Source organism: Geosmithia morbida, assembly GCF_012550715.1.
Source record: "Geosmithia morbida isolate 1262 chromosome Unknown scaffold_15, whole genome shotgun sequence".
Taxonomy (NCBI): domain Eukaryota; kingdom Fungi; phylum Ascomycota; class Sordariomycetes; order Hypocreales; family Bionectriaceae; genus Geosmithia; species Geosmithia morbida.
The window spans coordinates 264644-278631 of NW_023336202.1; the positions used below are offsets into that span (position 1 = coordinate 264644).

General features: G+C 55.2%; 4 protein-coding genes across 4 annotated transcripts in view; 2 read left to right on the forward strand and 2 right to left on the reverse strand.

Annotated features, from left to right (window-relative positions):
* Nucleotides 1-522: 522 nt before the first annotated feature.
* GMORB2_2942 (fatty acid elongase 3) lies at nt 523-1760 on the reverse strand (the record flags this gene model as incomplete). Its single annotated transcript, XM_035464918.1, has 4 exons — nt 523-842; nt 918-1130; nt 1192-1261; nt 1353-1760. 4 exons carry the CDS (start codon nt 1758-1760, stop codon nt 523-525), a joined length of 1011 nt encoding a protein of 336 aa, XP_035319156.1.
* A 3943-nt stretch (nt 1761-5703) lies between these two features.
* On the forward strand, nt 5704-6676 carry GMORB2_2943 (cytochrome c oxidase subunit 5a; the record flags this gene model as incomplete). The annotated part of the gene is made up of 4 exons (XM_035464919.1): nt 5704-5879; nt 6176-6221; nt 6333-6450; nt 6558-6676. 4 exons carry the CDS (start codon nt 5704-5706, stop codon nt 6674-6676), a joined length of 459 nt encoding a protein of 152 aa, XP_035319157.1.
* Nucleotides 6677-7910: 1234 nt separating this feature from the next.
* Nucleotides 7911-12314, reverse strand: GMORB2_2944 (Conserved hypothetical, protein; the record flags this gene model as incomplete). The annotated part of the gene is made up of 5 exons (XM_035464920.1): nt 7911-8786; nt 8930-9136; nt 9304-10509; nt 10579-12079; nt 12301-12314. The coding sequence occupies 5 exons, from the start codon at nt 12312-12314 to the stop codon at nt 7911-7913; spliced, it is 3804 nt and encodes a 1267-aa protein (XP_035319158.1).
* A 1077-nt stretch (nt 12315-13391) lies between these two features.
* Nucleotides 13392-13988, forward strand: part of GMORB2_2945 (RAT1-interacting protein) — a gene marked incomplete at both ends in the record, with an annotated part of 2110 nt that continues 1513 nt past the window's right edge. Inside the window, 2 exons of the mRNA XM_035464921.1 lie at nt 13392-13432; nt 13676-13817. Coding sequence (XP_035319159.1) covers nt 13392-13432; nt 13676-13817 — 183 coding nt within the window. The remainder of the gene's footprint in view (nt 13433-13675; nt 13818-13988) is intronic.

Consider the following 13988-nt stretch of genomic DNA (forward strand, 5'->3'; position numbering starts at 1 on the left):
AAAAAATCAACTACAAGACAGCAAGGAGACCCATCCCCCGAGCAAGCCTGCCACAGGTAAAAAGCTGCATCATTGCAAATCCCACAACTCCAGCCTTTCCCAATCATTATGACTGCTAGGGGAGTAAGACATGCAAACTCCCGCCCTCGCCCCCATTTTCAATACTCTTGTTTTTCTTTTTCCTTTTCGGGTTTCTTTCTGCCCCTATTCTTCTTCCCTTGCTGGTATGCTCGTTCGATGCCCAGTCAGGGAAAGAAGAAGAGACAGGACCGAGACATCTACATGTCCGGCAATCCCAGCACACACACACACACACACACAAGCCCCGAGCCCCTGCTCCATCTGCCGGCTGTCAGATGGCAGTAGCCATCGAAAACGTTTACATGATATACACACCCTGCTTGCCAGTTCGTCCGTTCGTATCCTCGCGTGTATAGCTTGACAGTCTCGTCTTGAGCGAAGGGTGAGCATCCCTCAGTCAGAGGCCATTCCGAGGCTTGAACCCGGCCCTCGAGTTTACGCCTAAGCCTTGCGGGAGCGCGTGGTAGGTCCGCCGTTGGACTTGGAACCAGTCGCCTTGGCGGTGCCGTTGAGCGTCTCTCCCATGTGGAGAGGGTCGGGCAGAGGCGCCTGGCTCATACGCCGGAGCGACTTGCGGCCCGTCTTCGTCTTGTCGTTCTTGTACGTGGCCGCGTAGAAGGAGAGGAACAGGACCAGGTACGAGCTCAGCGTGCCGATGCCGGCGAACGCGGCAAACTCCTCGCCGGCGCAGGATCCAGAGTTGGGCATCCAAGGGAAGTAGGTCGACGTAAAGTACGTGTACGAGGCAAAGTAGACGAATCCTGGCGCGCATCCGTCAGTACGACACGTCCGAGAGCCAGCCACCGGTCACGGTCTGCATGCATCCTGAAACTTACCGAGATCAATGATGAACTGGATGATCTGGAGACGGGTGATCCACTCCTTCCACCAGATGCGGATGCCGCGGGTGCTCTGGAAGTAGTACCAGTACATCAGGACGTGGACCGTCAGGTTGAGCGTGATGGGAACCCAGGAGACCGAGGTGAGACCGAGGAGCTGGGTGTAGCACAGGAAGGCCGTGGCACCGTGGTGGTAGCAGTGGAGGAAGGCTAGTCAGAGCGTCAGCATGCGTCATCACGACCGTGCGTCGGGTATCCGGGGCCACCGTACTCAGGGGCTTCTTCTTGAGGAAGAGGAAGACGGTGTCGAGGAGCTCAAGGTACTTGGTCAGGTAGTTAAGCTGGAGGCGGAGGCAGACGGGTTAGCGACGGCGCGAGGGGGGGGGAGCCGAGGCGAGCAGGTCGGCTCGGCCGGCTTCGTGGGATACGCACGTAGTAGAGAACAACCAGGGGCTGGGTCCAACCACCGCCGGCATCGCAGATGGCGTAATACAACCCGTGACGAGCCAGCGTGGGGATCAGCTGCTCCAGGAAGAGGAGGAGGAGAGAGCCCGAGATGAAGGTGAGGATGAAGTTGTGGACCATGGAGACGGTCTTGAGCTTGAAGGGCTCATAGGATCGCATCACCTCCCTGCCACCAAAGATGATGGCATAGTAGACGACGATGAAGGTCGAGGTCGACTTGAGCGTCGACATGGGCGTCTGGAACGGCACGAACTGGAAGTCACCGGCCGGGTAGCCGACAATGGGCGTCCAGACCTTGTCGAACAGCGACCACAGGTGGACGCCAAAGGGTCGGTCAAGGGTCGGCGTCGGGAAGCTCTTCAGGATGGCGTCCATGATGGGCAGAGAGGTCCGTCTAATATATCTTGGTGATGGCGGAGCTGTCTTGTGTGTGTACTTTGACGGTGCGTGGTCAGGGGGACAATCGACGTCGACGGGCAGAGCCTTCCGGGGAGAAGCAAGGTTAAAAAGAGTTGTTGAAGAAACGGTGTCTTTATGAAAGGTCGTCGTCAGTTTTCTGGCCTGTACAGCACTCTCTTCCTCTCATTCTTCTCCTCCTTCCCGTACGGCAGGGAGGCAGGGGCAGAGGGGAGCTGAATTGCAGGGAAAGAAAAAGAGGGAGAGCCGAGAAAGAGAAGGGAGGGGAGGGGGAGGGAGAGGGAGGACGTCTTTGTTGCTGCTCGAACTGGTGGTATCATGCACAGGGGACGGGCGGACACGCACGAACCTTGTGACAAGAGGGAAAACGAAGCCGCAAGGCGTAGAGGAAAAAGGGTCAATTGAAGGAATGACAAGAAGAGAAGAAGAAAATGATGGATGAAGCTGTGGTGGACAGCGTCGCAGCCGGGAACGCGCCAACAGGAGCTCCGAAGAAATGACAAACTGGAGGTGGAGATGTAGAGGGGAAGAGGAGAAGAAGGGAAGAAGGAAAGAGAGGGAAGGAGGATTACGAGTATAGCCGGGGACGAGAGAGTAAGTTATTCTTTCCTGTCGAAAAGGGGAAATTTCGCATGCAGCCCAGTTCCGTTCGGGGAGCGTCTCTACGGCGCGCGACGCCCTGGCGCGTTCCCTCCCCCCCCCCCCCCCCCCCTCCCCCCCTCACTCAGTGCTCAGTGCTCAGTGCTCACTGCTTTAGTGCTCGGTGCTCACCTGCCCACCCCCATCCCCACTGAACGTGGTGCCCAACCAGGACTAGTATCTACTCGTAGTACCGGTGGTGAAGAGGTGCATGTGCGAAGGAGTACATTGTGAGGTATCTTGTATCTTGACACGTATTCCCTAGTGCACCGCTACATTTCTCACGTTCCGGTTCGTTCGGAGTCTAAGTGGATACTCTTGGATAGAATAATGGCACTTTATATTATTGCCTGAAGTTGGGATTGGAAGCCTGGCATGCCGCATGGGTCAGCTTGGATGGAGGTGGGCATTGTCTCTGGAGAGACTTGGATTTGATTTTTTTTTTTTTGGGGGGGGGGGGACTTCTTTCTTTTTGCCCTCTCTCTTCTCTGAACCGAGGAAAGGAAGCCGTGTGTGGGGACCCCCCCTCTGAAAACATTTTAATTACTACACACGTACCTCGCAGCGCAGCGTGTGTCTTGGGATGCCATCATACACGAGGTCACGGGCATGCCACGACCTATGTGCCTGAGACTTTCTGCTTCTCAAGGGATATCGCATCGCACATCTCAGATCATCCCTTCGATTGTACCATGATGATGACGACGACGATGTAATACTGGACACATTGTTCGTACCCGCACCCACCTTCTTCCCCTTCCCCCCGATCGCTCCTTCGCCGCTCATCTTGGACCGTATCGCTCTTCCCTTTCTTGCGAGCAGTATTGACAGGTTACAGCTAAAATCCGACTTGTGATTTGCTGTTGGCAGGAGCGAATCGCGCATTGATAGAGGCAACCAAATTTCCGGGCGGGTCTGGCGCGGTTGCACGTGATCTTCCAGGTGAAATTGGGCCAAGAATGCCGTATGCACGAGATAATTACCATGTAATGAATGATACGTACCCGTCTATGTATGAGCATTCGTACTCGTAGATTCGTGGTTAGCAATAGCCGCAGTATCACTAGGCCCGTGATGGCAAATGCGAGAGTACGTCGTGCATTCTTCGCCGATTAGTACTACCCATATCAGTAGCATTACCCCGTAGTGCAGTGATATTGCTAGTGTGATTGCATGTGATATTACAGTAGGAGCACCAGTAGTAGAGTGGTACAGGTACAGGGTACTCGTGGGATGGATAAAACCTGTACGAGTCCTCTCCGTATTACTCTGTAGAGCTGAGCTGAGCTGGACAACAAATGTCGTCATCAGCTGACAACAGAATGTCAGAGACAATACACATACACACACACACATACACACACACACAACAGACACACACACACACAACAGACACACACACACAGGGCAAATGTCGACGCCACCCCGGGTCCGTCTGAATGGGCCGATAACCGCACCACCTCTGGCGCCTCGGCTGGGCTGATGCCGAGATAGATGCGAGCCGGGACGGATGTGCGCGGAGCGGTTAAGGATGAGATCTTGACATCTCTTGTGTGTGTGTGTGTGTGTGTGTATGTCATCATGAGGGTCAAGAGATACAGACGGCTATTAACCACAAGTATCACCACCAACATGATCTGTACAGCGACGAGAATCAACGAGCCAGACAAGGAGAGTATTATTATACGCCCGGCATGTATGTTTATACAGACGCTAGCGGATGCCGCAAGATGAGGCTATCGCGAACCCCTTCTCCCTTGTTGCTTTTCCTCCTTCCTCCTTCCTTATGACCTATCCTTTCTATTCGTACTGTGATTTCTCCTCCCTCGATCAACCGACTCAGAGCACCATCAGGTCCTACCTTTATCATTGTATCTACTAGGCTATCAGATCTATTGATCTAACGGACCTCGCAGATCTCTTCCCTCTCGTATGGTTCGCTCAGGGCCATAACGTCAATCATCAGTCTCTCCTCTGCCTTCCCTGCGCCTAACGTCACAAGATATTCCTACAGCGGATAGGAATCGGTATAGACGATCGTCGGGATACGGTCGTAGCCGAGTGATCTCGCCACCATTTCCATCGTTGAGGCTATGGCACATGCCATATCTGTCCCTGCTACCATCCCGCATATTTCTGATGCCTAGACGCTCCTCGTGATCCTCCTGCACTTCGTTGACGAGTGCCTTGTGAAGCTGGACACGACGAAGGAAAAGAGAGTTGATAATTGACGTCATAGCCCTGAGGAATCATACGCAAGGGAAGAGATCTAGCAGATATAATGGTAAAGGCAGGGCCTAACGGTGCTCTGGGTCGGTTGATCGAGGGAGGAGAAATTACGGTATGGATAGAAGGTTAGGTTATAATGAAGAAGGAGGAAAAATAACAAGCAAGAAGGGGTTCGTGATAGCCCTCATCTTGCGGCATTTAGCATAGATGATGGAAGAGAAGTCCAGTGTTGATATGAACACTGGCAAACGCCGCATAATGGTTATTCCGGTACGGATCTGAGCCTCAGGTCTCTAGGCAAACATCATCAGATCAGGTATATCTGCAGCCTCATCCTCCCTCGGGTAGATGGAACAAGTGAAGACCAATACAACTGCCGCGGCCCCTTCCTCTGAAGGGGCTAACGCAACCGCCTTACCGACAAAACAACTACGCACGCGTGTGAGGAGGACGACACCAACAATGTATAGCTACGGAATATGATGGTGGCCGTAAAAGCCTAATATCTATTATAATATTATAGGTTGCCATAGCGTACCATAATGTACGAGCACTCGTACGTGTGAAGATGTAATGTGATGATGCTAGTAGCTATGCATGTAGGCAAAGCATACGGACAGCATCCTCGTACTCGTACACGCACACCACACCGTCCTGGCCAATGAGCATCGGCGCAAGTAAGCTACGGAGTGCAGTCGATCGGCTCTCCCCCTCGGGCCCTCCCCCCCAAAAAGTCAGGCCATCACGTCCAGCCAAACGACTGGCTAATTCAGCTTAGTCACCCTCCGGAATCCTCCTCTGTATCAAATTCTCTGCAATTGGTGAGCAGAAAAAAAGCCCAAACCGCTTTATCCCGTGAGCAGCAGTTCCTCGAGAAAGAAATCACCGACTCCTTCTCTTTTCCTCCTTCCCCCTCCCCCCCCCCCCTCTCCTCAACGCCCCCCAATCCAACCACGCCCATACCCATCTCGACAACTCCACCGCCCAAGAGGAAGAAACAGAATACATCTCTTCGAAATTCTCCCCGCCAACAATGCAGTCCGTCACTTTCCTCCGCGCCGCTGCCCTCCGCAGCTCGGCCCCGATGCTTCGCGCCTCTGCCGTCCGTCCGGCTCCCCTGATGGCCGCCCGCGCTGTCGCCAACTTCACTACCACCGTCCCCCGCCGAAGCGAGCACGCCGAGGAGACGTTTGAGGAGTTCACTGCCAGGTGAGATTTTTTTTCCTATCTCTCTCTCTCTCTCTCTCTATCTCATATCTCTCTCTTCCTTTATTCGAACCAAAAAACTGGGAGGTTCAACCAACATCCAACGTGTGGTCATCACCCCCAATTGAAGGGATCGTCAGAAGAAGAGGATGAAGAGCAAAAAAGAGCGAAAAGAGAACACAATTCACGCGATCCGCTCTCTCCGACGACGAAAACAACAACAAACGAATGAGAGGGGAAAAAAAAAAGCAAAGGCCCAATTGACTGACTCCCACGTTTCTTTTTAATCTCGGTTACAGATTCGAGAAGGAGTTTGATGGCGTGCAGGACGTTTTCGAGCTTCAGGTAAGCAACATCGATCTCCTCCATCCCCCCCCAAAATTCGGATGACCTCGAGCTATCGTGGGTCCTCTCTCTCTCTCTCTCTGACTAACGTTTTCTCCCCCCCTTGCACAGCGCAACCTCAACAACGCCTTCGCCTACGACCTCGTCCCCTCGCCTTCCGTCGTCGCCGCCGCTCTCAAGGCCGCTAGGAGGGTCAACGACTTTGCCACTGCCGTCCGCGTCTTCGAGGGTATGCTTGCCCCCCCTCCCCTCCCCCCTCCTGTTCTCTCTTCAATCCAAATTTACACACACACATACCCACACAATACTGACTCTCTCTCTCTCTCTGCACAATAGGCATCAAGGCCAAGGTCGAGAACAAGGGCCAGTACGAGCAGTACCTCGCCGAGCTTCAGTCCGTCCGTGAGGAGCTCGGCATCCCCCTGAAGGAGGATCTCTACCCTGAGGCCAAGTAAAAAAAACAACCATTCTGTTCCCTTTGTTTGTTCGAGATAGAATGAGCGAAGTTGGGGGAGAAGGGAAGAGAAGACAGGGCTCTAATCTTTTCTCTTCTTTCTTCTCCCTTGTTTGTACTCTAAAAGAAGGACAAAAAAAACCCCCATGTAACTCTTTTTTTATTATTTTATTTTTATTTTTACATCATCTCCCTCTACGTGCGCGTTTTCATGGTTGGCATTGGGCCGAGGATGGAAAAGAAAAGAAGAAGAAGAGGAGGAAAAAAAAAGAGAAACCTGTACATGTCTGATTTCAGTATATATATTCTCACTTTTTCGAACCTAGTGACTACAGAATGTCGGATGTGTAGAAGAAGTAATATACAAATTCTGTCACATCACTGCGCGCACCGGAGGGGGGGGGGAGAAGAGGATTGTGGAACAGGTGGACTTGAGTTATTTTTATTTTTGGCCTTGAACTGTACTGATACTACGGAGAGTAGTAGTATGATTATATAGTTATGAGTATTATAACCATTCTATCCCATCGGTTTCTTGTAAACGTCAAAGGTCTAGCAAGGCAGCTCTCTCTCTCTCTCTCTCTCTCTCTCTCTCTAGAGGGCATTTCTTGTATAAGACGATATCCCTCACATCCTCACATCTGTGTATGGTATCCATCTTGTACGCATCACGTCCTGGTAAAGTTGTACCTTTCGCGCAAAACGCACATGACTTACATGTGTACACTCACAAATCCAACACACATCTTGTGTGTGTACTTGTAAGAAGTGTGTTTCTGTAATGATGGCATTCGTACACCATTCATCACCTGCCTTATCATAATCATCACAACCTTGTGTGCTACTCTACAACTCGGATATCCATCCATCCATCCCTTTCCATCCCTTTCCATCCCTTACACACCAAAAAAAAAACACCATAGGAATATGATATCACCCTCTTTTTTTTTTTTTTGCTCCCTTGTGAAACTCAACCTCTGATGTATGAACAGAAAGGAAGTTGGGGAGGGGGGAAGAAAAAAGAGGGAAAGGAAAAAAAAAAAACGCCAAGAGGAAAAGGGGGTTAACATGAAAAAAAAAAAAAAAGAGAGAATCAACCGGAAAAGGTAGCAATGAAAGGGTAGTGTTGTAGACATGAGCATGAAAGAGAAAAAAAAAGATGAAGAGCAAAGTCTAGAGATGAAGCAGAGAAATGGTACAGAGTGCAGAGTCATCCGATAGCACAGAGGGGAACATCACCTCAGATGCCCCCACCGTCCCACCCCTCCCTGAGGGCTGGTGAGCTGCGTAGTAGGCGCCGTGGAAGAGGTGACGTCGGCCGGTAGGAGCGGCGGCGGCCCGGGTGTCGGGCTGGCCCCCCTGCTGGCAGATGAGCTGCCCACGCCGCCCAGCGCCGAGCGGTGCTGAACTGCCGGGGCTCGCGGGCTCATGCCGCTCATGTGCGGGCTGCGCGGGACGCTCACCTGGCGCGTCTCTCGCCGGCTCGCCCTGAGCACGCGGAGCTCCTCCCTGACGCGGTCCAGTTCCGACTCCCGCTCCGTGAGCCGGGTGTTGAGCTCGGCAATCTGCCCCGTCAGGTCGCGCGCCACGTTGGAGCGCTGGATCTCGTGTACGCTGCGGAGGTTATCCGAGGCGCGCCGCGCCAGCTCGGCGTTCTGGTCGCGCAGGTCGTCGCGTTCGCTGCGCATCGCAGACGTCGCCTGGGTGGCATCCTGGTAGAGCTGCCGCGCGTACTCCTCGTTCTTGTGCGACGTCTCGAGTCGCCGCTCCAGAACCTCGCTCTTGGCCTGCGTCTCCTGGAGGAGCTTCTCCGTCGACGCCACCGCCCCCTCTCCCGTCAGTCGCGCCACCTTGGCCTCCAGGTCGGCGATCTTGCCCGACCACTTGTCCGCCGCCTTGGCCGCCTCGTCCGTCTTGGTCTGGAGTGCCGCCTTGGCTTGAGCCGCCTGTTGCTCGAACGCGGTGCGGTCCTGGATCGCGTTGCGGTAGTTCTCGTAGACCTGCTCCATCGAAGACTCGAACTCCTTGACCTGCCTGTCCAGCCGGTCGATCGTCGACTTGTACTCCTTTTCCAGGTCGTTGGCCTCTGCCGCGCGCTGAGCTTCGGCCATCTAGTCATGGAATGTCAGCATGTGGTTTTTTCTTTTTTTTTTTGCTGCCTGCTCTACTGCCTGCTCTGCTGCCTGCTCTGCTGCCCGTTCTGCTGCCCGCCCGTACATCACATGGGCCGGCTTGCATCGTGTGGGAGACTGACCTGTGCAGCAAGCGTCTCCAGAATGCTGATGGGCAGGCCGACTTGGGACTCGTCGGCTGTGGTCTCGCCCTTGAAGCCTGCTTTCTCCAGAAGTTTCCGTACCTCATCGGGCAGAGGGGCTGAGTTTGCTCGTGCGGCTCGGGAGAGGCGTCTGATCCGCTTGCTCTCGGCATCTCCTCTTTCCTCTTCCTCGTCCTCGTCCTCGTCCTGGGGTAATGTGTTAGCAAATCGGTACCTCGGGGACAATCAACTGATCACGTAAACGATGAGAAGGAGAAGAGGAGGGGGAAAGGATGCAGAGAGAACAAGGGAAGAGGAGGAAGGGGAAAAGAAGGGAGACAGGTGCGTTAGGGACCAGAGGATCGGGCACTCACGAGCTTGCGTTTCCGCCCATGATCCACGCCATGCTGCTGCGTAGCAGACTGGGAGCTGAGGTAAACATCGAGCACGTCGTCGGGCAGCGCGGCAGGCTCCCAGGTCACGAGCGCATCCTCGTCGCCATTGACGTAATCGGCAAACATCCTGGCGACCTCGTAGGGCTCGAGGGACTGTGGCGGCTCGTTGATGAGCCTGCGGGCCTTGACCAGTCCGAATAGAAGGATGCCCTTGCGTTCCAGGCCGGTCGAGGCGTCGGATATGTTGGCCTCTATGTGCTCGATCGTGTACGAGGTCACGAGCCGCAGGACGGGGGGTCGGACGTCGGCGTGGGCGTCGCTCTTGCGATCCAGCAGCGAGGAGGCCACCCGTGACCTGTCAAAGGCCGAGTCGTAGCCGATGATGAGGTCGGGGGGTGCCAGCACCGTGTAGTCGCCGTAATCGTCGCCGTCGGCCAGGGCGATGGCGACGTGGACGGTTGAGTATGCGTCGGAGCCGCCGCCGCCGTGGTGGCGGCCGACGGCGCCGCAGGAGCACTCGAGTCCCAGCGTCTCGACTAGGTCGCACAGAGGGCGGAGGAGGTTAGCCGACTGCACGACTACGAGCACGTTGGTCTGCTTGGTCACGTGCTGCAGAAACTCATACAGGAAGCTGAACTTGGCGTTGGAGTCGGTCGCGTACTTGGTCTTGTCCTTGGGCGACATGCTCTCGATCGAGGTGCCGATCAGGTCCTCTGGGTAGTCGCACAGGGACTGCAGGCGGCCGAGCAGCTCGTCGACCGTCTTGACCAGGGACTCGGCGGGGGGCACGAACTCCTCGCTGTGGAAGGCGTCGCCAAACGCCGTGATGTCGTGCTTGTAGCGCAGCATCGTCTCGTAGTACAGCTGGCGCATGCTGGCCTGCAGCGGCAGAGTGACCGTGTACTCCTCCCCTACGGGGTCATCCTCTTCGCGGGGGTGTCGGTTGCTGCTGTTGTTACCGCCGTCGTCATCATCGTCGACAGATGGGGATGGCGACGCGGGGGTTCCCACGTCTGTCTGAGGCGGCGCCTGGGCCATGGTGACGGCATTGTCTGACGATTCAAACGGCGCGGGCGATAGGTCTGCCGGGTCGGCACCGAGCGACGGCAGGAGTGCCAGCGACCTCTCGGTCTCGCCGGGCTTGCTGACGTCTGCCGGTGACACGGTTCCCGGTGGAGGGTCTTGCTGGGGAGGTATCATCAGAGACTGCGATGGGGGGGCTGTCTCTTCGGGCTCCTCCCATGCCAGTCTCACCAGGTCCCTCAGCGACCCGGACGCTGGTGGCGACTGCGAGGTCATGAAGCCCTGTATTATAGGTGGTTCACGCCACGAATCCGGGCCTCGTCCAGCCTGGGTCAGGTACTGCGGCCGCGCCCCCTCTCCCGACGACACCAGGGCCGACGGGTCAACCGTAGTGGTAGTGGCAGGCGGGTTCTGCGATGGTGCCACATAGCCTGGTTCGTCTTCCGGACCATACCAGAGACTTCGCAGCTGGTCTATGCGCGATGGCGTCGGCGTCTCGGCGCTCTCCGGTGGTCCGTCTTCGTGTGAAGGAAACATTTTCGAGGTGAACCGGTCCTCGGCCGGGTCTAGATGGCTGGATTCTTGCCCCGAAACGTTCGCTTCCGGCGGCGGCTGAGATGCTTCCTTGCCGTGGGCGGTATCGATAACTTCTGAGGACTGCTTGTCATCCGGGTAGCCTCCCGGTCCGAAGGTTGATCCGTTGTCCCTGTCCAATTCCTCTTGGACGTCTATCTGGTACCGGCGGTCCAGGATCTGTGCCGCTTGCGACAAGTTGGGCACCTGAGATTCGACCTGCGGCGATGACTGAGCTGCGTCGGCAGATGTCGGGTCTGCGAAGGATACAGGGCTGTCCTCCCGAGACTGGCTCTGCGTGGCCTGCGACCTAGCGATGAAGGCGGGCTGAGTGAAGAATGCAGGCTCGGACCCTGAGTGGGAGCCAGCCTGGGTCAAGGGTGAAGCAGATCGGGGCGGCAGATCCGACCTTGGTTTTTGCTGGTCGGCAGCGTCCTCTGCAGCAGGTGGAGCAGATGGAGCAGCCAAGTCGGGAAGCTGCACCGAGTTCCGTTCGTCTTGATGCGACGGGATCTCCTGGTCAACACCGGCGGAAGCAGGTACAGCAGTGCTTTCCGGATCTCCAGATGGCAGCGCTGCAGGAATGGAAGCAGCCGGTGGCGAGGGACTGCTGCTCTGTTCTAGGTCGCCCTGCGAATCGGGTATGATCAACTGCACCTCGCCCGAGACCTGGCTGGGCTGAAGAGCGCCACGCGGGGGCTCGGGTGATTCGATGCTTGAGGGGTCTTGCGAGTCAGGTATCGTGTCCGGGACGATGACGACCCTCCGATCCTGGCTCTCCAGCTCGGAAACGGACTGGGACTGGGTAGCTTCCTGGCTGCCCTGGACGGACTGATACTCTGAGGCGTCAAAGCCGTCTCCTTTGTCGATCTCAATGTACAGATGACCCGACCGGCGCCGCAGAGCCGAGGGCGGCGGCTCCTCGCTGACGGTATCGAACGAGGTGCTCGAGGTCACAGAGGGAACCGGCCCTTCGGGTGAACTGTCAAGCCTGGGACGCTTATGAGCAAGAGCACCGTCGTCGGCGTCAAGATCTTGTCGGTGGATAGAGGCAAAGCCGTGGCCGGCAGGCCCCCGGTAGCTTCGGCGGTAGTTGGCAGGACGCGGGGACCGGCTCTCTTGCGATCCGTCCTCGCCGTCCTGGTCGGCAGGGGCAGGGCTGATGCTTGGTGGCTCGATGACGCTCGACGCCTGCTTCTTCTGCTCCCATTCAAATATGGCTGGGGCGAGAACGTCGACGGCAGGGACCTAAACAAATAATTGATATCATCCGTCAGTTCTGACACCCGTACTCTACGGTGCGGCGACAAGGGGTGGGAAGGCGCAAGAGAGAGAGAGAGAGAGAGAGAGAGAGACCGGGGTGGGCACAGTGAAACGTACCCAGGTAGGAACATATGGTCTCTTGGTCACGCTGTCAGGCTCCCAGTCGACCTTGTACTGTTTCTCTCCGTAGACGGTTCTCTCACCCAATATCTCTCTGATGGACCACCACTGGCCTTGGCCGTCCTGTGGTGCTGGTCTCTTGGGTTTGCGTCTTCTCTCAGTCGGACGGCGCTGTCGGCGCGGCATGGACCCGTCTTTGTCTGGGGGGGAGGGTAAAGGGATCACGATCGGTCGCGCATGCTTGAAAGGGAAGATGTTGGCTTCAGACGCGTAGGAGCCGTGGGCGATCAGACAGGCGACCGTGTCGGGGCGTGTCCGACGCTGCGCTGGTTGGCGGTGGGCTGGTGAAGGCCTGAAGGGTGTATCTAAGTGGGATGTCGCCCTCGTCTCTGGGAACTTGTCGCGACGCCCGCTGAGACGCTTGATCTTGCGTAGTCACGTGGGGTCGAGCGTGTATAGAGAGAAGTACTGATGCTCTGGTCAAGAAGGGCGCCGAGGAAAGATGATGGAAGTAGATGATTTGGCATATGTTTTCCTTTGTTTTTTTTTCTTTGAATGATTCGATATGAACAAAGTTTTTATTTTTTATTTTCATCTTTGGAGATGTTTCCCTCTACTTTTCTGCAGCATTCTTTGCGTGGGAGAAGAAGAAGAGGAGAAGAGGAGAGGAATCTGCACTTTCTACTCAGCAAACATCAAAGCTCACTCTTACCTCGAAATGAGGGGAGACAAAAGCAATGGACGAGAGCAGTGAAGATGACAGTGAGAACGTAGATCCACACTCTTGTAACCCAAGTACTTGCATCCTCACCAACGTATAACTGTAGCATCTAATCTGTACAGTAATGACCATCTCACATGAGAAAACCCCCAAATCTCTCCCTACAGGGTATGTCGAAATAAAAAGGTACAAACTACCACTGCGAGTACTTCGTACACAACGACAGAGAAGACGACTCTCTTGTCTCTTGTCGCATCCTCAACTTCATTCATAGTCCCCGCCCCCCAACGCCACCTGTACAGATACCCTTTCATCCCTCTACGAAGAATACAAAAAAAAGAAAGAAAAAAGAAGAGAAACTCGTGCCATGTCGCGCAATTTCAGTTTCTCTGTGCAGCCTATCGGCCGGTTTGCAGGCGCAAGCCAACCTGTCAAACGTCCAAAGGTGAGAGATGACTAGGCAAAGTCGAGAGAGAGAGAGAGAGGGAGGGAGAATAAGAGAGAGGAAAAGCTGACGCATTACTTGTTCTTCTTCCTGGTCATATCATAGGAATTTACCTGCTTCTCGTATGATGAAGATCACCAGTTTCGCCCGGACGCCTCGTCACTCAAATACTACTACCCGCCTCATATCGGCGCGGACCTGTCCAGAGGCTATGATACTTTTCAGAAGCAGGATGACTCGGGCGACGAGCACCTCGACAGTCTCCTCAAGGCAATCATTGCTCACGAGAAGGAGGAGGGAAAGAAGATTGATGCCACGATCGTGACGTGGAGGGGGATGATGACCAAGGTAACGTCGAAAAAAAAAAATCGATCCTCAGCAGACCAATGCTATTCTAACATTACATTATGGGGAGGGGGGGGGTTTGGCTGGTGGGAAAGATCATGGCCACTCCATTCGAAAGGATGGATGGGTAAGTCTGTTCCCTTCCTCGAGAGAGATCCAGAGAGATCCCCCCCC